The sequence below is a fragment of the Mirounga leonina genome, unplaced genomic scaffold (genome assembly GCF_011800145.1).
Source record: "Mirounga leonina isolate KUSES-001 unplaced genomic scaffold, KU_Mleo_1.0 Mir_166, whole genome shotgun sequence".
In the NCBI taxonomy this organism is placed as follows: Eukaryota; Metazoa; Chordata; class Mammalia; order Carnivora; family Phocidae; genus Mirounga; species Mirounga leonina.
The window spans coordinates 33,409,936-33,437,101 of record NW_023270418.1 but is presented as its reverse complement, the minus strand read 5'-3'; the positions used below and the strand labels follow the sequence as shown (position 1 = coordinate 33,437,101).

Sequence of the window (27,166 nt, the reverse complement as noted above, 5' to 3'; positions counted from 1 at the left end):
CGCTCCAAGCACCGTGGCCCCCACCCCCACGATTCTTACTAACTGGACCCCCGGGGCTGGACCGTGTGAGGGAGGAGCGCAGGAGTGCGGGCCACCCCCAGGGCTCGGGCCCTGCGCGCCGTCGGGCCCCACAGCCCAGCAGCCGAGGCGCAGCGCCACCACTTCCGCCGGACACCCGTCCGAAATAGCCGCTTCTGGCCGCTTCCGGCCACGAGCGCGACGGAGCCCGAGCCCGAGCCGCCCCGTACTGGGCGGAGCCTGAGGGGCAGCCACGCCCCCCGCTTCCGGCTCCCTGCCGGCTGCGCCTGGCACCGCCGGGCTGCTCCGCGCTCCGGCCGGAGCTGCCCCGCCCTCCGGGCCCGCCTCTGGTGACGTCAGTTCCGGGGCGGCCTGGGCGGGGCCTGAGCTGGGGCGGCTGCCTCGAGCAGTCTCGGTGCGGGTGCGCTGCTCCGCTGCCGGCCACGTCTCCACGCCGGGCCGCGGGCACTTCCCCGCCGTCCGACGGCCGCCCGGCCGCCGCAGGCCTGCCGCGCGCGGGTAAGGGGCCCGCGCCGCCGTCCGGGGAGCTGTTGTCACGGCTCCCTGAACCGGCTTGCGACCGAAAGAGGGAGGTGGGGGCAGGAGGAGGCTTGAATGGGGGCATGAGAGGCAGGAGGGGGACCGAGAAAAGATCAGTCGGGACGCAGGTGCAAGACGAGGAGGACAGGAGAGAGGGAGGGACGGATGGGGGACCGAGAGGCTGGAGGGAGGGGGAGGGCTTCGGGGGATCCCAAACCGAGGAAGAGGCCCGGCTTGTTTGAGTTTGGGAGCGGAGGGTGGGAGAGTCGGGACACTCCCATATGCGCGGGGAACTGAAAGGTTTTCCCGGGGCAAGGCTGGGCCCCAGAAGTGCTGCCCTCCAAGAAAGAGTTGGCCTCTTGGGTGACCCAGGCCTTCCCCCCAGGCCCTCCATCTGGGAGGGGTTGTGCCTTTCCATCTGCCTGCCTCCCTCCCGGGTGTGAGAGCCCCGTGGCTGCTTACTGTGTGCAGTCAGCGATCGGGCTGACAGGAGGAATCAGCACCCACATGGTTTGCCATAAGACATAAACATCATGCTTAGAAATCTGCCTATACCGACGTGCAGTTATTTTTACCCCCTAGAGGAAGCGTCTCTAAAAATTGCAATGAAATCGGCGAGGAAAGTATTTAAAATACGAATTTTCCACCTATATGCTGGACTTGCTTCATGGACAAGGGAATGCCAGATTTACACACCACATTGCCAGCAAAAACTAGCCTTTGATCAGCATTTAGCTGTGATATCAAAACTTGCAGAAACCTGGAAGCAAACAGTGTAATTAAAACGATATCCATTTCAGGTTCCCATCTGCCAGGAAGGCACGTCCTTTAGACCACAGGGCAAGGTCTATATACGCAAAACCACAAACCTGTGTTCCTTGGGTTCTGCTGCCAAAGTTCAGCCAGATGATGTGTTGGGATTAGGTATCTGTGGTTTACCCTGTATTTGTTTCCGCATTTCCTGCTCCTTGGTTTATAAAGCTTCTCCAGCTCGGAGTAGGGCCCGAGGCCATGTTGATGCTGATTTAAATCTTACTAGAGTGATGGAATGTGGGGGTAACACTTATAATCCCTCACCAAGCCTAAGGATTACTTGTATTAGATCTTAGGAACCTGTCTAGGCCAGGAAAAGGAATCCAGCAATTTGGAGTCTGATTCCATGTAACCTGCACACAGGACTCAGCATATAACAAACAGGTTCCTAAAAGAGTTTTTGAAAAAAATCAAGCCAAGGGACAACTGGGTGGCTCAGTCAGTTAAGCGTCTGCCTTCAGCTCAGGTCGTGATCTCAGGGTCCTGGGATTGAGCCCCATGTCGGGCTCCCTGCTCAGTGGAGAGCCTGCTTCTCCATGTCCCTCTGCAGCTCCTCCTGCTTGTGCTCTCTCTCTCTCTCTCTCAAATAAATAAATGAAATCTTTTAAAGAAAAAATCAAGCCAAGGTTGGAAACATAAGAATTCAGAGACAGGAGGTATTAGAAGGCATCACGAGATCATGAACCAGAAAAGGATCAGGAAGTTGACACCTAGGGCCACAGTCTGGGGGTGCCTTTCTGATGAAGGGTCACCTGGCTCCAGGGGTGCTGCCCCTTCCCAGCTGAACTTGTGGGGAGCTGACCCTGAAAAAGAGGGACTCCCAGCACCAGCCTCACTCCTGTCTTTCCATCTGCGGGTCTTCCACTTAATAATAACTTAATTCTTTCCTGTTTATTCCCTTCTTGCCCCAGGGGGCTCTTTCCTTTCCACCTATTGTAGTCTGAGGCCTCGGTCTACCTAGTCTCCCTGCACCCTAATAATGAGAATAACTGGCCGGCCCCTCGCTTAAGGCTCCCTAAAGCCTTTACAAGACAAAGTATTTTAAATCTTGTTAAGGGTTTGTCCATTGTGAGTCAACTTACAAAGATTAGTGCAGGTCCTCACACGTGAATCTTGACATTTAGAATATGCTTTTGGGAAGTGGAGGCAGGCCCATTCCAGAGAGGTGGGGTCATGGCCCAGCGAGGGGAGGGCCCAGTCTGGGCTCTACAGTGGCCACTTTCCATCTCTGGGGGTGATCACTGGCCCCACCGGCTGGGAGTGAATAAGCAGTGACGGTGTCCAGTAGAAGTTTCCTGAGAAACTTGGGGAGTTTCTTGACATAGTCTTAGAAAAATGCTCCATCTATGCGCTCACCTTTGTGTTGCACACATGCATGTATCCATATGTGGCAGCGTGTGGGCATGTGTGTGCGTGTGCTTGCGTGTGTCGTTGGCTGTGCGTGCACCTGCGGGCCCGTGGCGCTCCTCACGCATCACCACCTCCTAATATCTGGCCCTGTGGGAAGTGAGAGCTATTTCATGATCTCCCGAGTTTACATTAAATATTCATCAATGAGAGAATCACATTTGTGCTGGTTACTATCTTTGCATTACAACTGTCCTCCTGGTCCCTCTAAAGTTTTAGTTGGCTCCTAGAAAAATGCAATTCCTGATATGTAAATTATGGAGTTTCTGTAAATTATTAAAATCTACATGTGAAACTCTATCCAGTGGGGTTACTCTGTGCCTTTCTGCCCCAGAGCTCAAAATACTTGAAGAAAATCGGACATTGGTTTCTTTCATGAGCCTTTCAGAAATGTTTTCCAAAAGCGATACATGCTTGTGCAAAAAAAAAAAAAAAAAAAAGATATGTATGTATATATATATATACACGCACATATGTGTATATGTATGTATATGAAGTAGAAAATCACCAGTAAATTCATTCCCCAGGCATAACCATCATTAATGCTCTGGTGTAAATCTCTCCAGACCCCTTAACAAATGTCTATTTAAATAAAAAGAGAGTCACGGTGTGTATGCTGTTGTATGACCTGCTTTTTTCCATCTAATGATGCATGCGGCCCGTGTCAATAAATAGAAAGCTCTGTATTTTTTCAAGATTTTATTTTTAAGCAATCTCTGCACCCAATGCGGGGCTTGAACTCACAACCCGAGATCAAGAGGCACACAGTCCACCTGACGGAGCCAGCCAGTGTATTTCTGAACGGCTGCCGTGGTATTTATATGTGGTTGGGACCGTATCTTCTATAACCGTTCCACTTGTTTTGCTGTTATAAATAACGCCGCGATGAACACCTTTTTAGACCTTCATCTTTAAACATCCATCCACTTGCTTCCTTTGAAGAAATTCCAGCAGTAGAAAGTGCTACCTCGTAAGTCTTGACATTGAAAGTTCTAATACTCCTTCCCAGCACGATGATCTGTTCAAGGCTGCTGTTTCAGTGCCTCCCCGCGCCGCCCGGGTCTTTTCCCCCTATGCCTTTCCTAAGGAATATTTACTCTTTTTTCAAACCGTAGATGCGTCTGTTGCCAGAGCGGGGCATCTGCCCGTGTCCCACGTGTGCCGCAGAGCATGCCATGGCCAGCAAGTGCTCCTCGAAGCTGCTCTCGCCTCCTGCAAAGCCAGACCTCAGCCAGCAAGCACACGGAGCCAAGCCCGCCGCTCTCCAGCAAGGACAACGGCCCAGCTCGAGAGCACGCCCTGAGCAACTGTGTCTGGTGAGTGTCCGTGGCCCTGCAGGCAGGGCCACCTGCTTGGCGTCAGGACAGTGAGCCCAGAGAGGGCCCCGAGGGCCAGAGGGCCCAAGCTTTGCCGCAACCAGGAGGGCCCTGTTCTGTGGCGCTTCACCGTCAGAGGTCCTGCCCTCCCAGGTAGCCCGGGAGGGTGGGGCCACGAGCAGGGATGGACAGCAGGGGCTGGGAGCATGTGGTCCTCTGTGGCCCTTTTCTGTTCTTCTGGGTACCCAAACACTGGGTACCGCAAGAGGTTTTCTCTTGGCCTGATGTTGAAATATCGCAATGCTTACCCCCTACTGATGCTGGGGGTGAAGGAGGAGCCGCCTGGCAGCAGCATTCCCAGGAAGAGACAGACTCGAGGCTGTCCCCAGACCACTAACGAGACAGTCCAGTCCGTGTCTGTTCCGCATGAGGAACTGAAAGAGAAGGAGGAAATCCACTGGGCACAGTGAATCAGTTCCTCCGTCCCTTAGCTGAATTATCCGCTCTGAAGTTCATTCCAGTGCTAGAGCAGGGTTGGCAAACTAGGGCCCATGGGCCAAGTCCCACCTCCTGTCTGTTTTTGTAAATAAAGTTTTATTGGGACACAGCCACACCCGTCATTTACAAATGGCCCACCTTTTGCACTGCAGCAGCTGACTTAAGTAGCTGAGACAGAGATGGTGTGGCCCACAAAATCTAAAACATTTGCTGTCTAGCTCTTTACAGAAGAAGTTTGCTGACCCTGCCCTAGAGATTTGTGGTGAGGCGGGCAGCAGAAGGCCTAAGGCCTGTGGTACATGCAAGAAGCCCTGGTCACGTCATCCCACCCAGCAGACCCCAGGTCCGTGTAGGGAGCACGTTGGGCTCAGCAGTGGTAGCATTTTAAATGCATTCTGTAGATGTGACTGGCCAAAGAATGAGCCATTTAAATACATTTATTTACTGAGAGCCCAACTGCATTGCCTCAGCTCGTGGGGTGTGTGGGTTCTTTGTTCCTGAAACCTTCCAGTTTCAGTTCTTTCTTCTTATGGTATTGGTTTGTTTCTTCTCTCCCCACCCTGCCCCCACTTGTTTCTGTCAGAACAAAGAATGACTTTTACAGTCCAGAAAACAGATGCAGGGGCTCCTGGGTGGCTCAGTGGGTTGGGTGTCTGCCTTCGGCTCAGGTCATGATCCCGGGGTCCTAGGATCGGGCCCCATGTGGGGCTCCCTGCTCAGTGGGGAGCCTGCTTCTCCCTCTTCCTCCGCCCCTCCTCCTGCTTGTGCTCTCTGGCTCTCTCTCTCTGTCGAATAAATAAATAAAATCTTAAAAAAAAAAAAAAAAAGAAGAGAAAAGAAAGAAAACAGATGCAGATCGGTAGCTTCTGAGCTGAGTCCTCTAGACCTCTAAGCTCCCAGGAGCCCTTACGGACAGTTTTGGATGGAAGGTGTAACTTGAAACTAAAATAAAGCTAGGGACTCTTGCAAAGGGGTGAGAAGCATCAAGGAATGCACCAGACTTCCAGAAGGGTTTGTGTTTGTGGGGCTTTCCAGTCATGGGGCCACTTTCCCACAGTCCCCTCTGATCACAGGAGATGGAAAACCACCGTGTGGCCACTCTCTACATGTCCCTTTCTGCCGTGCAGGGGCTGCTTGGCGGAGCTCCCAGCAGGGCTGGATGTGCTTGTTGGGGCAGACTGGTGGCTAAGCCTGGTACTGGGTTGGAACCTGCAGGAATTCCACGTGCCCAGTGGGGCTGGGCCCATCGGGCAGAGGTAGCAGGGCCAGATTTTGAAGGCCGTGTTGGCCATGTTAATGAGTTTGGAGGTTATCCTGGGATAGTGGGGTCTGAGCAGTGGAGGCTGGGTCACCTTTGTGGGTTCCAAGGATCTTTCTGGAAGCTGTGGAATGGCATGTGGATCAGGGCTGGGATGGAGTTGTGTGAAAGTGATTGATTTGTGACTCAGGGCTCATGGAAAGACAGTGAGCCTGCCCCAGTCACCAGGAGCCTGCCTAGTTGCAGGGCCAGGGAGGGTAGTGGGTAGCTTCCATGTCAGGTAAGGAGCCGGTCAGGACGTTTTCACTTAGCATGACTCGAGTGCTATCTTCCATGACGTTCTGTGCAACTAAAGAACTTCATGGTAAGGGCCAGTGGAAAGACCAAAGGCCTTGGGTGTCTTCAGGCAGGACTGATTTCGGAGGTGCCCTTAGGAGCCCCAGGCTCATTGCCTGCCCTCCACTCCCAGCAGGCCTGTGTTCTGTGTGCCCTGTGCCCGGATCAGCTGTTTAGTCATGGGACCAGTCATGACTGCATGGGACTGTGTCGTTGTCTGGAGAGGACCTGGGCCCTGTAGGTAGCCATGCGGGACTCAGGACAGGATCAGGGCACACCCAGGACCAGCAGGGCATGAAGGGATGGGATGCTTGAGGCCAGTGGGCCCCTCTGCTCCCCAGTGTACCCCTGCAGCGAGGGACCCCAGCCTGCCAGCACACTGGAGGGCCCCAGGGTGAGGGAGGGGAGACCCCTGTGCACTCAGGAAGCCAGCTCTGGCTGCGCCCAGTCCTCCTCTTGGTGAGGCTCAGCTGTTGTGGCATTTCTGGAAGTTTCTGCAGACAGCTGGGTGACCAGGTCCTCACAACTACCTCTGTTTCTCACAGTGGCACCCCCTGGTCCAGTCCGTCGGCCTCCTGTGACCTTGTCTCCTCCTGCCTGCATTGCCACCCCTGCCGCCTCCTTGCTGGGCTCCTCTCATGCCTGCCCCTCCTCTGTCCCTGCTGCCCAAGCACCTTCCTGCCTCAGCTCCCCCGCCAATCTCTGGTCTAATCCCAGGTCACAGCACACTGACCCTCAGCCTCTGGCCCTGCTGCTGTCATTTGCTGTGCCCTCCCACCCGCCTCCCCCACCCCTTCCCAGGTGGATTTCATCCATCTTTCAGAACATGGCCCACCTGTTGCTTTCCCAGGAAGCCTTCCCTGGCCACACCCCTCGACCCACCAGAATTCAGTGCCTCCTCTGAGCCCCACAGCACCCTGTGCTCCCCCACCCACCTTTGGGGCCTCCACACAGAGGACCAGCCTCCAACTTACACATCAAGGCCTTCCCATGTGTCATCCCTGCCTGCTTCCAGGCACTGAGTCACACCTCTGCTCCATGCTTGCAACAGCTTGCAGTGACCTCTTTTCTGTGTCTCCTACTGGATGGCAGGCTCCCTGGAGGAAAAAGTTGTGTGGCTTTTATCTTTTTGTTCTACATGTACTGCCCGGCACATGAGCAGGCACTCAGGGAATATTGGATGGATGGATGGATGGATGGATGGATGGGTGGATGATGGGTGGATGGGTGGGTGATTGATGGATGGGTGGGTGGGTGATTGATGGATGGGTAGGTGGATGGATGGATGCGTGGGTGATGGATGGATGGATGGGTGGGTGATGGATGGATGGATGGGTGGATGATGGATGGATGGTTGGATGATGGGTGATGGGATGGGTGATGGATGGATGGGTGGATGATGGATGGATGGATGGATGGGTGATGGATGGATGGATGATGGGTGGATGGATGGGTGAGTGGATGGTTGGATGCGTGGGTGATTGATGGATGGATGGATGGGTGGATGATGGATGGATGGATGGGTGGATGATGGATGGATGGGTGGATGATGGGTGGATGGATGGGTGATGGATGGATGGGTGGATGATGGGTGGGTGGGTGGATGGATGGATAGGTGGGTGATTGATGGACGGATGGGTGGGTGATTGATGGATGGGTGGGTGGATGGATGGATGGGTGGGTGATGGATGGATGGGTAAGTGGATGGATGGATGGGTGGGTGATGGATGGATGGGTGGGTGGGTGGGTGATGGATGGGTGGATGACAAATGGATGATGGATGGATGGATGGGTTGGTGATGGATGGATGGGTGGGTGGATGGATGGATGGGTGGATGATGGATAGATAGATGGGTAGTGGATGGATGGATGGATGGATGGATGTTGGATGGGTGGGTGGATAATAGATAGGTGAATGGATGACACATGATGGATGGATAGATGAATGGGAGATAGCTGGCTGGCTAGCTAAAGGATATCTCCCATGTGAAAGGTGTGGTCAGCTATTGTGGAGTGTACAGAAGTACATTGGGCCTGATATGTGACCTTGGCCGATCTTGGTTATCAAGAGACCTTGGCCCTGGGAGCATGGATCAGATCTTGGCCCTTTCTCTACTGCTCTTTCACATTAGGAACTCTGGGTAGGAAAGTGGGCACTTACAAAGGTTGAGACACATAGTGAAAGTGGGTCAAGGAGTCCTTTAAACCCATCAAATGCAGGCATGGGACCGATCACTAGATCACCGTGGTTGAGACGCATCACACTGTTCCTGGGTGCCAGGCTCTGGTCAAAGCGCTCAGCTCAATTTGCACCCTGGACCTTCCAGAACCCTCCACAGTAGGCACCGTGCCATGCCCCATGTCCCAGGTGAGGCTGTGCATTACTGACCAGACACCTTTCTTGACCACAGATCCTTCAGCCAAGCAGCAGGGAATCATTAGCAGCCTGAGGAGTGGCCAGCTGGGAGCCTCAGGGACCGCCCAGCCTTGCTCCTGGCTCACCCACAAGATGTGGACAGCCCTTGTGCTCGTTTGGATTTCCTCCTTGTCCTTATCTGAGAGCCTGGTGCCAATCAAGGATCCATGTAAGTGAGAAAGCTCTGTGACTCCTGGTCAGGCCGACAGTGATCTCAAAGCACCCTGAGACCAAGGGACGCGTGCAGGCCTAGGCCAGCGAGTCGGGGGCCCCAGAGCCGCCCGGGTGCTGCGCTGGGGATGGTTGTCAGGCCAGACTTTTCCACGGCCAGCTTGGGTAGAAAGCCCCCGAGGGACTGGGCCTCTGACTCCTGAGAGGGTCATTCACTTGGCCCTGCAAAATTTCTTCTATAAACCTGATCTTCACTGGCGAATTCATCTGTTCACACATCAGATATTTCGTTACACTCTTGCTCCATGCCAAGCACTGCTCATCTCCAGGAATTCCTGCCACAAACCCTTGCAGAAAGCCAAGAATTGTTTTATGGTGTGAATACCTGGGCAATGATTTATCTGGTTTCTAAAGCCGGGTGCATGTTTGATGGGTTTTGTTAATGGTGAGTCCCACCTCTAAGGTGAGACTTTCACTCTGTCTGAGGTTGTGGGAATTGGATCAAAGAGTGGAGCTCTAGAGACTTCAATGGGTTCAGGGTTCAGAAAACGAGGGAGTTTTTACATCAAAGTGCCAAGTGCCCCTCCGAGGGGTAGCAGGCTCCGTGTGCTCAGGGGGAAGATAAGAGGGAAAGGTGTTCACCTATCACCTCCTTTGTTCTCACTGGGCTGCGGGGAAAGGCCACCCAGGCCAGGCCAACGGGCCAGAAATTAAGACACTCTCTCAATCATCTACCTGCACAGGAAGTGATGGTATCTTTTTCTCCCTTTTCTGACTTCAAGGGCACTCAGTCCTCAACAAGACAGATAATCCAGACGAGAAAGATGCATCTGTGATGACAATTATGAGAGTCCTTCATGGAACGTCTGAAACAATGACCACGGTGACACCTTCTCCTGTCCCATTGGCCACAGCAAGCCCGGCGGCCAACGCCAGCTCTCCTTCGGTCACAGCAGGGAGAACTCTCAGGACAGACGACGCAGGGACGGAAGGTGCCCCTGACCCAGTCGCCTCCAGGGCACCCCTGCCACCTGCTTCGGCGGCGGCGGGGCGGACCCCGTCCTCCGCCACCGTCAGCGTCCCTCGCGTGCAGGTGCTGAGCGGCAGCCTGCTGCCGGGCACAGCCGCCCTGACGACACTGGCCACCAGCGCTCAGCCTGCCGCTGGGACCACAGCGGGTGCCCACAGCCCTTCCCAGCATGCCCCCGGCAACCCCACAGCCAGCCCCACACCCCCGTCGGGTCCACAAGCACCTAACGTGTCCACGCAAGCCCCCGCCGTCCAGGCATCAGCGGCCCAGCCCGCGGCTGGCACGGCAAGTGGGCCCATGCCCACCCTCTCCAACAGCACCTCAGAGCCCACCCGCCCACCTGTGGCTTCCACGGCTCCCGCGGCCACCATAGCGGTGACCGGCACCACGGCCCCGGCCCGGGAGCCGACTACCAGCACAGTGTCAGCGCCTGCGCCCCACAGCAGCCCGACCCCCAAGGGGGAGGCCACGTCCCCCACGACCCGGCCAAGTCCTGCTCCATCGACCCGGGGGACCGCGGGGCCCGGCACAGCCCAGCCCCCCGAGCAGGTGCTGCCTGGAACCTCTCCTGGTGCCGCGTCCACTACCCCAGCGCCTGGGAGTCCCGGGGGCTCGAAGATGCCACCCACAGCCTTGTGCCCGCTCAGCAGCCAAGGCCAGTACCTGGTGGTCACTGCCAAGCCCCTCAGCCCGTCTCTGGTGAACAGAGGTTTCCTCCTGGCAGTGCTCTTGCTCGGGGTGACTCTTTTCATCATAGTGTTGGTTCTGTTAGCCCTGCAAGCCTACGAGAGTTACAGGAAGAAAGAGTACACACAGGTGGACTATCTCATCAATGGGATGTACGCAGACTCAGAACTGTGACGGGCCGAGGAGGCCGAGCCCACTCCTCCTCCCATTTTGCCTCTGAGACCAAACCAAGTGCTTCCAGATCCTTTTGGTGCAATTAGGAGGTGTGCCGGACGCTTCAACACATTTACTTGCTGTCAGATTAATTCCTCGATCACTCAAGAGTTGCTGCTTTTTCATATTTATTTTTGTAAACAATCATGTCCATGGAGTGGGCAGTGATCCCACTACAGCGGGGCTGGCAGGGCCCCGGTGTGGATCCCGACCCAAATTAAAGCAATGACCGCCTTCCATTCAGACCCGTGTCCCCCCATGAGTGTAGGCCGTGTCCTGTCCACCATCCCACCAGGGGCCGCTTCCTGGGACGCGCGAGGTGGGCTTCATGTTCGTCAGCATTTACTGTAACACCAGGTTCTGGGGTCTTCTGTGTCCGCCCCACTTTCTGGGGCCTCACTGTTACACCCGAACGTGCCCCGTGCTCGGTGCAGGGGAGGGCACCCCAGGCTCTGGGCATCCCTGACACCCCCTGGAGACGGGGCCTTCCTGCAGATGTCCCTTTTCTGAATTGTGTGGTGGTGCAAGCTTAGAACCTGATGTAGGCACGAGAGAGCTGAGTCCAGCACGTTAACCAGGTGAGCTGCCCGGTGTGGCCGGGTCAGCCTGGACCTGCTCGGACTGACTTCTCGGTGAATCCGCACAGCTCATGCCTCGTGGAAACCCAATCAGCCAGTGTGGCAGGACCGTCCCTAACCCTTGCCCCATGTCACCCTGGAACCCAGGGGAGCCCCAGGCCTAAGTGCACCCAGGGCTCTGTCTCCCGAGCAGGATGACGTCCCCGGGTTCCCAGGTTCCAGCCCTCAGAGCTGACACGAAGTGCCCGTCCTGCACCAGCCGCTGTCCTTGTGCTTAACGCACGAACCACTTAACCCCCACCTCGGCCCCAACACAGCAGCACTAGACCCCACCTTAAAGGTGGGGCCACTGAGGCACAGGAGGGGGAGACGTGCTCTGGAGTACAGGGGGAGCGAGGCCTTCGCTCTGCCTACCTGCCCAAGGCAGTGAGAGCTGGTGGGCAACGCGGAAAGCTGTGTTCCCAGACCAAGTGTACTTGGAGCGAGGGTGGCGTGTTCTGGAACTCTGCTTCTTCATCTGTGGAATGGGGAGACCTAGAATCACCCAGAAATCCCGTAGGAGCCAAGGATGGAGAAATAGAGTGGGGAGCAGGGCAATCAGAGCATCCCTGTGGTCCTCACCTGCCTTCCAGCTCTGCCCGGGTTTCTGCAGCCTGTCCTGTCCTGTCCATCTGTGGTCGGTCCAGCAGCCCCCTTTCCCCTCTGCGGCCTCTGCCTGTCTCAGAGCCACGCCATGTGTCCTGACAGCTGGGCCTCAACCAGCCTGTGTCTCTTGTTTCTCCTTCCCGGGGGACGCCGCCACACACCTGAGCCCATCTGCGCGTGCGATCACGGGTATCGGCGCTGACTGGCTGGAAGGGCTTGTCCCCGCTCCCGGCCAGAGCGGCCGGCCACCCTGCGCCACTGTCCCCGGACAGCGGCTCTGCTCGTCAGCATAGAGGATCGGGGCTTTGGAGGATGCCCTTTCCTCTGCCGGCCGCCACCTGGCACCTGGGCCGGGACCTACCTGCCTGCGAAGGGCAGGTTTCACACCCTGGCTGGTTGAGTCTCGTGCGTGAGCCAGAGTTTGGAGGCGCTCCCCACAAACTGGGTGCTTTGTTCCCTTCCAGGGAGGTAGGAGGAGGGGCAACCCACAGGGATGGCTTTCGTCCTCAGCTTACGACGGGGGACCTCTGCCCGGCACCCCTACTTACAAGGAACAGGGGCTTGGCTGTCAGGGCCTCCCTGTCCCCCTGCCCCAGCCAGGGACTTCCTGTCCTTTCATCCCCCGAGAACTGGTTGCAGTCTCCATCCCTCCCTCCTTGGGGGGTAACATTCCCAACCATCTAGTCATTTTGGCTCCGCGGAGGGGTCACAAGTGCCTCAAACTCATGGCGTCCAAGACCAAGTTCAGCACTGGCCCGAGTGTGTTGGGCCCTTAGCGTTCTTCCTAAACCTAAGGCATTGCTGCTTACCTGAGCTAGAGACTGGGCTTCAGCCTGGGGTCACACCAACCACCCCACACACTCTTTTTTTTTTAAGATTTTAAAGTAATCTCCACATCCAACGTGGGGCTCAAACTCACAACCCCGAGACGAGGAGTCGCCTGCTCCGCTGACTGAGCCGGACAGGTGCCCCTTCCCCACATTCTCAGGAGCAGGCCCCCCCGCCGCCAACTGCCAGCCCCAACCCAGCCATCTTCCACCCTATAGCCAGGGGCCCCTCAAAACACAAACATGACCACACCTTTCCCAGCTAATATTCCTTCCCAAGAGAAAGGCCAAGCTGCTCTGCCTGGGATTCCGGACCAAGGCAAACCCTGTTAGTGGGTCCCGGCCACGCAGAGCAGGAGGGAGAGAGCCAGGCTCTAGAAAGCTCGCAGGAGGTGGAGACCATGGATGTCCAAATCTAGGGGGGCCATGGGTTTGAGTCCCCGGCTATCCCCCTGCCTTGGAGGCCATGAGACTGCAGTGAGCAGGCAGCCATTCCTGGCCTGCTCGAAAGACCCATTCAGCATTGGCTCATCAGGTATTTATTGAGCACCCACTGTTTGCCAACCAATTGGGGATTCAGAGATGAATCCAGCTGCCTTACCCACAGGAGCTCACACTGTGGTGGGGGAGATGTGAGGAACACAAGGAAGAAGGCAAGTGGTGGGAACACAGAGGAGGCACCTGACCCTCCTGGGAAGGTCAGGGAAGGCTGCCCAGCAAAGGGGGTTCAGAGTCTCTCTTCCTAGCGTTTTACTCCGGGGGCAGGGGTTTTGGCTGGTTCAGTGCCCAGAGCAGCAGCGTCCCCGTTTGAGAGTCTGAATGGAAGGCCAAGGCACAGGGAAAATCAGGTTCGAGGCTTGGCCCCCAAAGGGTCTCTCTTCCCTCCAGTGAAGAGACCAAGGTGTGGGAAGGCCAAGTGCCTTGCCCAAGACCACCCTCCACACAAGTGGCAAGACAGGATTTATGGACACAGGCAGCTGGGACACCCAAGGCACGGAGCCAGCCCATTTCCCCTGGGGGCAGCCCTGTGTCCCCAAGCCAGGGAAGTCCAAGGGCTCCCCCTGGCGGCCAAGCCTCCCTCCCTCACCCTGCATGCTGGTCCTGGTGGCACCCAGCACCCCAGCTCTGCCCCCTCCCAGGGGAATCCCTCCAGCCTCGCTCCCCTGGAACCGGGAAGCCTTCCTGGTAACCCCACACTGAAGAACTCTCGCCCCTGCATACTCCTAGACCGGGCTCTCTTCCTGTGGGACACACTGTGTACCAGCCTTTGAGTGCTTTATAGCTATCATCTCATTTAATTATCTCAGACTACAGTCCTCCTGCTCCCCCACCCCCACCCACAACTCATCCTCCAAGGCAGCCAGAATGATGGTTTAAAAATACAACCTAGATCACGATTACCTCCCCCCCGCCCCCCCACCTGGGTCCCTCCGTGGCTTCTCACTGCAGTAGGAAAAAAATCCAAATGTGGACTAACGATGCACATGGCCAGAGGGAAGCATTCATGAAAAATCTGGGAAATGGGAGATCCAGGCAGAGGGAGGAAGGACCGCAAAGCCCCTGGACGGGGAGAAGTTGGTGAGTGTGGACAACAGAAGGGCAAGGGGAGAGTGGAAGAAACAGTGGGGCCAGGCCAGGAGGACACGGCCAGCCCAGCGAGGAGCAGGGAGGAGGTGGAGGCCCAGGAGGGTGCTCTGCAGAAGAATAATGTCATCTGATTTCGGGTTTACACATTATTTTGTTGCACTGAAGTCTTTACGGATGAAGTGGCGTGCTGTCTGGGATTCACTTTTTTTTTTTTAAGTAGGCTCCAGGCCTAACGAATGTGGGGCTTGAACTCACGACTCGAGATTAAGAGTCGCATGCTGATCCAGCCAGGCCTCGGCATGAGGGGAAGGTGATGGGGGGAAAGATGCCATAAGACAGCATGTCGTTGCTATTGAATACGGTTGGTGGGATGCACCAGGGTCTGCTACCTATTCCTATGCATGTCTGGAAATTTCCATGATGAAAAGCTAAAAGAAGAAGGGAAAGGAAGGGGACGCCTGGGTGGCTCAGTCGTTAAGCGTCTGCCTTCGGCTCAGTTCATGATCCCAGGGTCCTGGGATCAAGTCCCACATCGGGCTCCCTGCTCGGGGGGAAGCCTGCTTCTCCCCCTCCCCTCCCCCTGCTTGTGTTCCCTCTCTCACCGTGTCTCTCTGTCAAATAAATAAAGTCTTTAATAAATAAATAGATAATAAATCTTTCAAGTGAATGGTGGCCGTGGTGGCAACACGGAGGGCAGGCTGGGGGCGGCACACAGGGGCCCGTCGGGAGGCTTCTCCGTTGTCCCAGGCTGCAGAGACAGTGACGCGGCTTGGACCGGGGAGTGCTCCTGGACGGAGAGATGCACATGAAGGGGGGGACATGTTTTGGAAGATGAGTCACCCAGACTTCCACACCGCCCCCCCAAACACACCAGAAGCCAGGACGGCCTCTCCGTCTGGGGCTTGAGAAGTGGGGATGGTAGTGATGTCATTTCCAGCAGATGGGGAGCAGGGCACCCCTATTCTCAGCACTTTGCACATTAATTCATTGGGACAACCCTATGAACAGAAGTATCGTTATCATCATCACCTCCAGCCCACAGAGGGGAAACTGAGGCCAGCGTCGTCCAGCGTCACCCAGCGGTGGGGGGCACCCTAAGACCCCAGCTTCCACGCGTCTGCCGCTAGGCTCCGCTGCCTCTTGCTGGGGGGTTGCGGGGAGGTGGGCAGGGAATCCAGTCCGTGGAGGTGCTAAGGCTGAGATGTCTGTTAGGTGGGATACGAGTCTACAGGCCGGGAGGGAGCCATCAGGAGCCATCAGTAGAGACGGTGTCCGAAGCCAGGAGGCCAGAGCAGGCGGTCTGCGGGGAGAGGGGAGGGCAGGAGAGGCTGAGCAGAGGAGAGAGACGGCACGTCTTCTTCCACCAGGAGAGTGAGGCGTCCTGGGTTCTGAGAGAAGGCGCTGTTTCAGGAAGGACCCGGAACCATGTCAGATGCTGCCGAGGGCTGGGTGAGACAGGGACAAGGGGGTGGCTGCTTGCTTGGGCAAGTGGCCTCGGGGAGGCAGCCTCAGGAAATCCATGTGGAGGATGAAGAAGGAAGGCAGGTGAGCAAGAGGGCAGTGACCTCGGGCAACAATCTGGAGAGGTTTTGCTAGGCGTGGGGGCGGGGGTGGGGGTGGGGGGAGGGACAGGGCAGCAGGAGGAGGTGGACAGGGGACCAGGAAGGATATTTTCAAATTTCAGTACAGTTAACGTACAGTGTTACGTTAGTTTCAGGTGTACAATCTAGTGATTTAATAACTCTGTTACTCAGTGCTCATCATGATAAGTGTACTCTTAATCCCCAAGAAGGATTTTTTTTTAAGAGAGAGAGAGCACGCATGAACGGGGGGGTAGGGGAGAGGGGGCAAGGGGGGAGGGGCAGAGGGAGAAAGAGAATTTTTTTATTTAAATTCTATTGATTAACATGTAATATATTACTAGTTTCAGAAGTAGATTTCAGTGATTCATCAGTTGCATACAATACCCAGTGCTCATGACATCATGTGCCCTCCTTAATACCCATCACCCAATTACTGCATCCCCCATCCCCCTTCCCTTCAGCAACCCTCAGTTTGTTTCCTATGATTAAGAGTCTCTATGGTTTGTCTCCTTCTCTAATTTCATCTTGTTTTATCTTTCCCTCCCTTCCCCTATGCGCCTCTGCTTTGTTTCTTAAATTCCACATATGAGTGAAATCATATGACAATGAATGGTCTTTCTCTGATTGACTTATTTCGCTTAGCATAATACCCTCTAGTTCCATCCACGTCATTGCAAATGGCAAGACTTCATTTTTTTTTGATGGTTGAGTAATATTCCAGTGTATATATATACACCACATCTTCTTTATCCACTCATCTGTCAATGGACATCTGGGCTCTTTCCATAGTTTGGCGGTTGTGGACATTGCTGCTGATAACATTAGGGTGCAGGTGCCCCTTTGGATCACTACATTTGTACCTTTGGGGTAAATCCCTAGTAGAGCAATTGCTGGGTCTTAGGGTAGCTCTATTTTCAACTTTTTGAGGAACCTCCATACTGTTTTCCAGAGTGGCTGCACCAGCTTGCATTCCCACCAACAGTGTAGGAGGGTTCCCCTTTCTCCACATCGTCGCCAACATCTGTCGTTTCCTGACTTGTTAATTTTAGCCATTCTGACTGGTGTGAGGTGGTATCTCACTGAGGTTTTGATTTGTATTTCCCTGATGCTGAGTGATGTTGAGCACTTTTTCATGTGTCTGCTGGCCATTTGGATGTCTTCTTTGGAGAAATGTCTGTTCATGTCTTCTTCCCATTTCTTGATTGGATTATTTGTTGAGTTTGATAAGTCCTTTATAGATTTTGGATCCTAGCCCTTTATCTGATATGTCATTTGCAAATATCGTCTCCCATTCTGTCGGTTGTCTTTTGGTTTTGTTGACTGTTTCCTTTGCTGTGCAAAAGTTTTTTTCTTTCTTTAAAAGTTTGTATTTATTGTGGCGCCTGGGTGGCTCAGTCGTTAAGCGTCTGCCTTCGGCTCAGGTCATGATCCCAGGGTCCTGGGATTGAGCCCCGCATGGGGCTCCCTGCTCGGCGGGGAGCCTGCTTCTCCCTCTCCCACTCCCCCTGCTTGTGTTCCCTCTCTCACTGTCGCTCTCTCTGTGTCAAATAAATAAAATCTTAAAAAAAAAAAAAAGATTGTATTTATTTATTTGACAGAGAAAGACACAGCGAGAGAAGGAACACAAGCAGGGGGAGTGGGAGGGGAAGAAGCAGGCTCCCCGTGGAGCAGGGAGCCTGATGCGGGGCTCGATCCCAGGACCCTGGGATCATGACCTGAGCAGAAGGTAGATGCTTAACGACTGAGCCATCCAGGCACCCCTGTGCAAAAGCTTTTTGTCTTGATGAAATCCCAATAGTTCATTTTTGCCTTTGTTTCCCTTGCCTTTGGAGATGTGTCTAGGAAGAAGTTGCTGCAGCCAAGGTCGAAGAGGTTGCTGCCTGTGTTCTCCTCTAGGATTTTGATGGATTCCTGTCTCACATTTAGATCTTTCATCCATTCTGAGTCTATTTTTGTGTATGGTGTAAGAAAATGGTCCAGTTTCATTCATCTGCATATGGCTGTCCAATTTTCCCAACACCATTTTTGAAGAGACTGTCTTTTTTCCATTAGATATTCTTTCCTGCTTTGTCAAAGATTAGTTGACAATAGAGTTGGGGGTCCATTTCTGGGCCCAGCACGGAGCCCAGCTCGGGGCTTGATTTCATGACCCTGAGATCATGACCCAAGCTGAAATCAAGAGCCAGACGCCCAACCAACTGAGACACCCAGCCACCCGGGCAAGAGGAGTTTTCAAGAACAGAGATCCTAGAGCACTGAACAGTGCTTCACTGACTCCCGACACAGGAGGAACGATTATTGTGCACATTTCCAGCTGGGAAAACTGAGGGCAGGAGGTTAGGTGACTTGCCCAAGGCCACAAAGGTAAGGGCTGAACCAGGCTCTGAGTCCAGGCCATCTGGCTCCAAGTCACACGTTCCCACTGCCGAATTGACTGGAGCACCGGGTTTCCGCAGTTTGGCATTCTCCGTGAATAAAGCTCACTGGGCCCCGTGAGCAGGGTACAAGGCCGGGGCTTGGCTCCACTTTGCCAACTGTGGATTCACCCAGTGTTCAGGGCACTGCTCGCGGGAAGCAGGTAGAAAGGAATCCAGGTAAGTAGAGAGGAAGCACAAGGGGACTCCAAGGAGGGTAGGTCCTGGGGCCCTGGAAATGGAAAGACATGAAGGAGAAAGACCCCATGCCCACCTATGGCCTTTCTCCTGAACCTTTGGGAGATCTCCAGCACAGCATCTTGAGATCCCCAGAGAACAAGTCCACTTTATCTCATAAACCCTGAGCAGCTCTTTGTCTTAGGCCACCTTGGATTGCAAGGAACAGAAACCTTGGGCCTTCCCAAAGGGAGGGGGATTTGTCACAAAGATGGAAGAAGAGCCAGGACTCTTGGGAGCTGTGCTGTCTGCTCCTCTCCATTTCTTCTCTCTGCATATTTCCATCCTCCTCTGGGCAGAGCCCCTGCCTTTGTAAGTCTTGGGGTCTGCTTTCCCCAAGGGGCTCTGGTTGTAATCTTCGCACCAGCAGTGGCCCATTTAAGCTGCATTGTTCAACTCCCAGGGTCACCTATAGTCTATCCACCATGGCCAGGAGGCTGTCCCCAGAGGGCTGTAGGTGCAGCCCAGATGTTAAGAAAAGAGTACAGGCAGAGAAGAAAGGATGCCCACATCTTGGGGAGTTTCTGTGCCACGTGCCAGGCCCTGGGCTGAGCTCTGGGGCACAACGACTCAAAGGATGTGCTTCCTGCCCTCAAGGAGTTGCGGGCTAGTGGGGCATTCGGATGGTGGATGGTGAGGCGCAAACAAAAGTTACGGGAGAAATGGAGGCCCCTGGGCTCTGCTTCAGAGCACAACTGGGTACAGGCACTTTGCAGGGCAACGGCCAGGGGCATTAAAACACAGATGTAATCCCACGCCTTGGTTCCTGCACTACAGAAGCACAGAGGAGGCATGGATTAGAACACCGTTGATCACATTATTTGTAAAGGCAAAAATTGCAAATGCTCTGGTCTTCAGTAGCACCATAAAATGTGGGCAGCAGTTTAAAAGAAGGAGCTAGAATGATCTGTGACAGAATCCATAGTTTCCCAAGACATATTTTTGAGCAAAAAAGGGAAAAGTTACTGATAGTACAGTACAATGCTGCTTGCATTTTCCAGTTACCTATTTCTCCCTAACAACATCACCACAAATTTAGGAGTTTCCAACAACACAAATTTATTATCACAGTTTTTGTGAGTGGGGAATTGGGCATGGCTTCACTGGGTCTTCTGCTTCTGCACTGGGTCTCACAGAGCTTAAATCAAGGAGTCAGCCAGAGCTGCGTTCTCATCTGAAGCTCACCCGGGGAAGGAGCTGCTTGCACGCTCACATAATGTTGGCAGGACTCACTCAGTTCCTTGCCAGTCTCCAGACTGAAGGCCTGGGTTCCTTGCTGGCCGGGGGCTGGAGGCCTCCCACACCTCCCTGCTTACTCCGTAGGCAGCTAGCCACTTGGCAGCCTGCTTCTTCAAAACCCGCAAGGGGGGCTCCTGAGTGGCTCAGTTGGTTAAGCGACTGCCTTCGGCTCAGGTCATGATCCTGGAGTCCCTGGATCGAGTCCCGCATCGGGCTCCCTGCTCAGCAGGGAGTCTGCTTCTCCCTCTGACCCTCCCCCCTCTCATGTGCTCTCTCTCTCTCATTCTCTCTCTCTCAAATAAATAAATAAATAATCTAAAAAAAAAAACAAAACCCGCAAGGGGGTCTCCAAGCAAGATAGACATAAAATCTTTTATTTGTAAATCTTTTACATGACATAAAATTTACCATTCTATCCATTTAAGAGTGTACAAGTTCAGTGGCATCAAGCACATTCACAGTGTTGTGTAACTATCGCCACTATTTCCAGAACTTTTTCATCATCCCAAACAGAAACTCTGTATGCATTAAGCAACAACTCTTCCACTCCCCTCCCCTCCTCCAACCCCTGGCAACCTCTACCCGACTCTCTGTCTCTATGAACTATGCCTGCTCCAGTTATGGTAGAATCATAAGCAGAACCTATTTGTCCTTCCATTACTGACTTTAATCATTTGAGTGTTTCTTTCTTTCTTTTCTTTTCTTTCTTTCTTTCTTTCTTTCTTTCTTTCTTTCTTTCTTTCTTTTTTTTGCCTTAGTTAATCTAGCCAAAGATTTGTGAATTCTGTAGAGCTTTTCAAAGAACCTACTTTTGGTTTTGTTCTTTCTCTTCCATTATGTTTGCCTCTACTCTAATCCTTACTATTTTGCTTCCTTCTCCTAAATTTGGGCTTGGTTTACTCTTCTTTTTCTAGTTCTTTAAGGTATATGGTTAGGTTATTGATTTGAGATCTTTCTTCCATTTTAATACAGGCATTCACAGCTATGAATGCCTCTAGTGTTACTTTCTCTGCATCCCGTGAGTTTTGGTGTGCTCTGTCTTCATTTTTATCCATCCCAAGGTATCATCTGATTTCCCTTGGTTATTTAAGTGTTGTTTGATGAACTATCAGGATCTCATCGAGATAAAAAGCTTCTGCACAGTGAAGGAAAGAACCAACAAAATTAAAAGGCAGCCTACAGAATGGGAGAAGATATTTGCAAATGACATATCTGATAAATGGTTAGTATCCAAAATCTATAAAGAACTTATCAAACTTAACACCCAAAAAACAAATAATCCAGTTAACAAATGAGCAGAAGACATGAATAGATAGTTTTCCAAAGGAGACCTCCAGATGGCTAACAGACACATGAAAAGATGCTCAACATCACTCATCATCAGGGAATTGCAAATCTAAACCACCATGAGATATCACCTCACACCTGTCAGAATGGATAAAATTATCAACTCAGGAAATAACAGATGTTGACAGGATGTGAGGGAGAAAGGGGAACCCTCCTACACTGTTGGTGGGAATGCAAGCTGGTGCAGCCACTCTGAAGAACAGTATGGAGGTTCCTCAAAAAGTTAAAAATAGAACTACCCTATAACACAGCAATTGCACTGACTGTGCAAGGATACAAAAATACAGGATACAAAAATACAGATTTGAAGGGGTACATGTACCCCCATGTTTATAGCGACATTATCAACAATAGCCAGACTATGGAAAGAGCCTAAGTGTCCATCAACTGATGAATGGATAAAGAAGACACGATGTATGTATACGGTGGAATATTACTCAGCCATCGCATTTGCAGTAACATGGATGGAGCTAGAGGGTATTACACTAAGCAAAATAAGTCAGCCAGAGAAAGAAAAATACCATATGATTTCACTCATATGTGGAATTTAAGAAACAAAACAGATGAACATATGGGAGGGGGAAAGAAAGAGAGGGGGGAAATAAACCATAAGAGACTCTTCATGTTAGAGAACAAACTGAGAGTTGATGGAAGGAGGTGGGTAGGGGATGGGCTAGATGGGTGATGGGTATTAAGGAGGGCACCTGTTGTGATGAGCACTGGGTGTTATATGTAAGTGATGAGTCACTAAATTCTACTCCAGAAATCAATATTACACTATATGTTAACTAAAGAGAATTTATTTTTATTTTTATTTTTTTTTAAGATTTTATTTATTTATTTGACAGAGAGACACAGCGAGAGAGGGAACACAAGCAAGGGCAGAACAGAAGCAGGCTTCCCGCCAAGCAGGGAGCCCAATGCGGGGCTCGATCCCAGGACCCTGGGATCATGACCTGAGCTGAAGGCAGATGCTTAACCACTGAGCCACCCAGGTGCCCCACTAAAGAGAATTTGACTAAAAATTTGAAAAAGAAAAAAAAGAGTGTATTGTTTGAATTCCACATATTTGTGAATTTTCCAGTTTTCCTTCTGTTATTGAAATTCAGTTTCCCTTGTGATCAGAAAAGGTACTTTGTATCATTTCAGGCTCTTATGATTTATTAAGACTTGTTTTGTGTTCTAACAGGTGAGCTGTCCTGGAGAACGTTCCATATGTACTTGAGAAGAACGTGTATTCAGCTGTTTTTAGGTAGTGTTCTGTATATCTCTGCTAGGTCCAAGCGATTTATAATACTGTTTAAGTCCTCTATTTTCTTTCTTTTTTTTTAAAGTTTTATTTATTTAAGTAATCTCTACACCCAACATGGGGCTAGAACTCACAACCTCGAGATCAAGAGTCACACATTCTTCCAACTGAGCCAGCCAGGCGCCCCAAGTGCCCCATTTTCTTATTGGTCTTCTGTTTCATTGTTCTATCCCTTATTGAAAGTAAGATATTGAAATCAACTGTTATGGTAGAACTGTCTATTTCTCCTTTCAGTTCTGTCAGTTTTTGCTTCATATATATTTTAGGTCTCCTTTGTTAGGTAGGTATAGGTTTATAACCATAGATGCTGGGTTGCATCTTTTATTAATATGTTCAATATGTAATGTCCTTATTATCTCTTATAATCTTTTTGGCCTAAAGTCTATTTTGTCTGAAAAATAATATAGTCAGCTCTCTTTTGCTTACTATTTGAGTGGAATATCTTTTTCCATCCTTTTACTTTGACTTCTCTATGTCTTTGTATCTGAAGTGAGTCTCTTATAGATAGCATATAGATAGATCATGTTTTTATGCCCAATCTTCCCATCTCTGCCTTTTAATTGGAGAATTTAAGCCATTTACATTTAAAGTAATTACTGATAAGGAAGGATTTACTGTGCCATTTAGCTATTCATTTTCTGTTTTGTATTTTTCCGATCTACAGTTTCCTCCATTACTGCCTCTTTTTGTATTTGATTATAGTTGATTTTTTTTTGTAGAAAGCTATTTTGATTCCCTTCTTTTTTACTTTTCTGTATATATATATATTTCTTTTAGTTTTATTTTTGAGAGAGAGCACACAAGTAGGGGAGAGAGGAGGAACAGAAAGAAAGGGAAAGAGAGAATCCCTAGCAGGTTCCATGCCCAATGCAGAGCCCAAGATGGGGCTTGATCTCACAACCCCGAGATCATGACCTGAGCCAAAATCAAGTCAGACACTTAACGGACTGAGCCACCCAGTTGCGTCCCCCCCTTCTCTGTATACTTTTTAGTTATTTTCTTAGTGGTTACTTTGGGGATTACAATTAACCTCTTAGCCTCATAGCAACCTAGTTTGAGTAATAGCAACTTTGTTTCAACATTCTGCCCCTGTAAATCCCTGTCCCTTCCCCTTTATGTTGTTTTTGCCACAGATTACATCTTTATTGCCCATTAACATAGATTTATAATTATTGTGTTATGCACTTATCTTTTAAATCATATACGAAAAAATGATTGGCTACAAATCAGAAGTACAATAATACTGGCTTCTATATTTACCTATGTAGTTACATTTACCAATGTTCTTTATGACTTTAAGTTACAGTCTGTTGTCCTTTCAATTAAACCTGAAGGACTCCCTTTAGCATATCTTGTAGGGAAGGTCCACTGGTAATAAACTCTGTCAGCTTTGGTTTATCTGGAAATATCTTAATTTCTCCTTCACTCTTGAAGGAGAGTTTTGCTGGATATAGAATTCTTGGTTGAATTTTTTTCTTTCAGGACCTCACATATATCATCTCACTGCCTTCTGGCCTCTGTAGTTTCTGAGGAGAAATTGGGTAGCTATCTTTTGAGAATTCCTTGTATGTGATAAGTTGCTGTACTCTTGCTACTTTCAAAATTCCCTCTGTCTTTGGATTTTGACAATTTCACTCTAATGTGTCTCAGCATGGATCTCTTTGAGTTTATCCTGCTTGAGATTTGTTGAGCTTCTTAGATATGTATATTCATGGTTTGTTTGGGTTTTTGTTTTTTTTTTTTTCAGATTGGGGAAGTTTTCAGCCATTATATCTTCAAATACTTTTCTGCCCCTTCCTCTCTCTCTCCTCCTCAGACTCCTATAATGCATTTGTCAATATGCATGGTAGTGTCCTACAGGTCCCTTAGGTTCTGCTCATTTTTTTATTATTTTTTCTTTCTGCCCATTAGATTGTATAATTTCAATCACCTTATCTTGAAGTTTACTGATCCTTTCTTCTGCCTGTTCAAATCAGATGTTGAACCCCTCTAGTGAATTTTTCATTTTGGTTATAATTTTCAGCTCCAGAATTTTTATTTAGCTCTTTTTTGTGTGTCTCTATCTTTTAGTTGATATTCTCATTTTCTTCAAACATCATTTTCCTGATTTCTTGTAGTTCTTCGTCCATGGTTCCCTTTAGCTCATCGAGGATATTTAAGAATTGATTTCGTGTTCTTGACCAGCAATGCCAATGTCTAGCCTTCCTCAGGGATGTATCCTGTCAAGTTTTTTTTCCTGTGAATGGGTCATTCCTTCCATTTTATTTGTATGTTTTGTAATTTTAGTTGAGAACCAGATGTTATGAATATCATAATGAAGTCATTCTGTAAATCTGATGCTCCCACTCCTCAGGGATTGCTGGTTTTTGCTTGTTGAAGGTTGGAACTGTCCATTTGTGACTTTTCCAAACAATTCTTGCAAAGTGTGTATTCCTTGTATTGAATGGTCAGGGAAGTTTCTGTTCCATTAAATTTGTGGTCAGCCAGTGACCTGACAAAGATTTCTTTAACTGTCTGGCTCAAAAAAAAAAAAATAATAATAATAATAATAATAATTTTTGTTGTTGTTTCTTTTTGTCTCTTTAAATCTCCCCACAGATCCTGCCAGGGGCCCTCAGCTGCTGCAGCTGAGAGATCTGAAATGAAGGCAAGCATCTGCACTGGCCCCTCAAAACACTGCCAGACCAACCAAAACATACAACCCCAAATATGTGAAGAACAAGGACCCTACTGCCCACCCTGGCACAAGCCAGTCACTCCAGCAACATGGGCCCCTATCCCCACAGCTGTGGCAAGACTGAGGAACAGGGAATGGTAGATGGTTACTACACACTTCTCTCTTACCAAAGAATAGCAGCTTCTCCCTTCATTAAACATTCCTCTGATTGTTGTAAGTATCCAATCAGGTTTCAGAGTTCCAGAATGGTTGGTTCCATTCATTCTTTCCTCCTCCGTCATTGCTTCAGTGGAGGGATCAACTCCTAGAGCTTCCTACTCTATCATTTTGTGTGACATCCTATGTAATATAATTACTTACCTATAATCACAGATATTCTGTTACCTTTGCTGCATTCTACTGGTTACAAGAAGCAAGTTGCAGGTCCTTCCCACACTCAAGGGGAGGGGCTTACACAAGGTCATGAATACCAGGAGGCTGAGACCATTGAGACTACCTCTATTTTGCTTCTGCATTATTTCTAAATAAACAAACATATGCATATATGTGAAAGAATGGGGAAAGTTCTGGGAAAAGATGCATTGAATTCTTAAATAAGAGAAGTCAAGGGACAAGGATTGTTTGCAGAGCTTGGGGAAAAGTAAGGAGGTGAAGTTTTACTTTTTTGAAAGAAAATATATTTAAATATTATCCCAAAAAATGGCTAAAGAATTGTAAACATTTCCTTTAGAGAAGAGATAAACATTTGTACTTGAGCTGAGTCTGGAGTTCTTTAGGAAGAAGGAAACATCTATTGATTTAAGAATTTTCACTGATTCCCTTTGCCCCAAACATTTGCAGTGTCCAGTCCAAGAATACAAATACGAGCACTGAAAATGTGCTAAATACTTAGATGTTGGAAGTCTCTTCCAGTTTCCCTTTCTTTCTCTTCCCATTCTGAACAATTCAACCCAAAAGCCATTAGGGAGGACAGAAAATAGAAGGCATTCATGTAGGTCGAGGTGAAGATGCAGGGCCAGGACTAGGGTAAGGAGAGTGAGGCACTCACCTTGGCTAAGAACATTAAGAGTGTGTTCAATAATTCATTAATTAAGATAAATCATATTTTAATGTATTACTTTAAAAAAGCAAAATAAATGCGGGGCGCCTGGGTGGCTCAGTCGTTAAGCGTCTGCCTTCGGCTCAGGTCATGATCCCAGGGTCCTGGGATCGAGTCCCACATCGGGCTCCCTCCTCGGCGGGAAGCCTGTTCTCCCTCTCCCACTCTCGCTGCTTGTGTTCCTGCTCTCGCTATCTCTGTCTCTGTCAAATAAATAAATAAAATCTTAAAAAAAAAAAAGCAAAATAAATGCAAAAAAATCCATAATGAGCAAAATATCAAAAATATTAAACAAAGTATCAGTATTACTGAATTATTCTTTTGCCTCAAGCTCCAATATGACTCAGCACAGCACTTCAATTTCAAGAAGGCACTCATGTGAGGGTATGGCCCAATGTGGGGTGTAAGAACTTGACCAGAGACCATGAGGTGTCCACATGGGTAACAGCTAAGCACGGGGTTTCAGAGCCTGAGTGAGGAGGATGTCCACATAGGAGGCATCTTGGTGCAGAGTGTCAGAGCCTTAACTAGGTGAAGAGGACACCCACACAGTAGGGGCCAGGTGCAGGGAGTTGGACCCCAAGAAAGGTAGGAGAGTGTTCATGAAGGAGGGAAGACCAGGGCAGATTTCTAAAGCCCAGGCGGGTTGAGAAGAGCTTCCAAGTGGCTATGTGCATCCTGGCGTAAGTTGTCAGAGTATGGTGAGGGGAGGCATTGGCATTGTGGTACATCAGTGGAAGAGTTGGTTACATTGAAAGGAATTGATTAAGTAAAGAGATTAAGGATTTAGAGAAACATGTTTCTCACAGCTGGAGAAGGAAGGTACAAATGTAAAAGGGAGAAATCTAGAATGGAACCTATGGTGTTGGATGGGTATTGGACATATTGGTATGATATCACAATTTTCAATAAACTTCTAGT

The 27,166-nt window shown here is 50.4% G+C and overlaps 1 protein-coding gene across 1 annotated transcript; it reads left to right on the top strand.

The window, feature by feature from the left end:
* The first annotated feature begins 425 nt into the window (after positions 1–425).
* CUNH11orf24 (chromosome unknown C11orf24 homolog) lies at positions 426–10,813 on the top strand. The gene is made up of 4 exons (XM_035013446.1): positions 426–537; positions 3,894–4,094; positions 8,598–8,771; positions 9,556–10,813. Exons 3-4 carry the CDS (start codon positions 8,696–8,698, stop codon positions 10,662–10,664), a joined length of 1,185 nt encoding a protein of 394 aa, XP_034869337.1. The 5' UTR covers positions 426–537; positions 3,894–4,094; positions 8,598–8,695; the 3' UTR covers positions 10,665–10,813.
* The last annotated feature ends 16,353 nt before the right edge of the window (positions 10,814–27,166 follow it).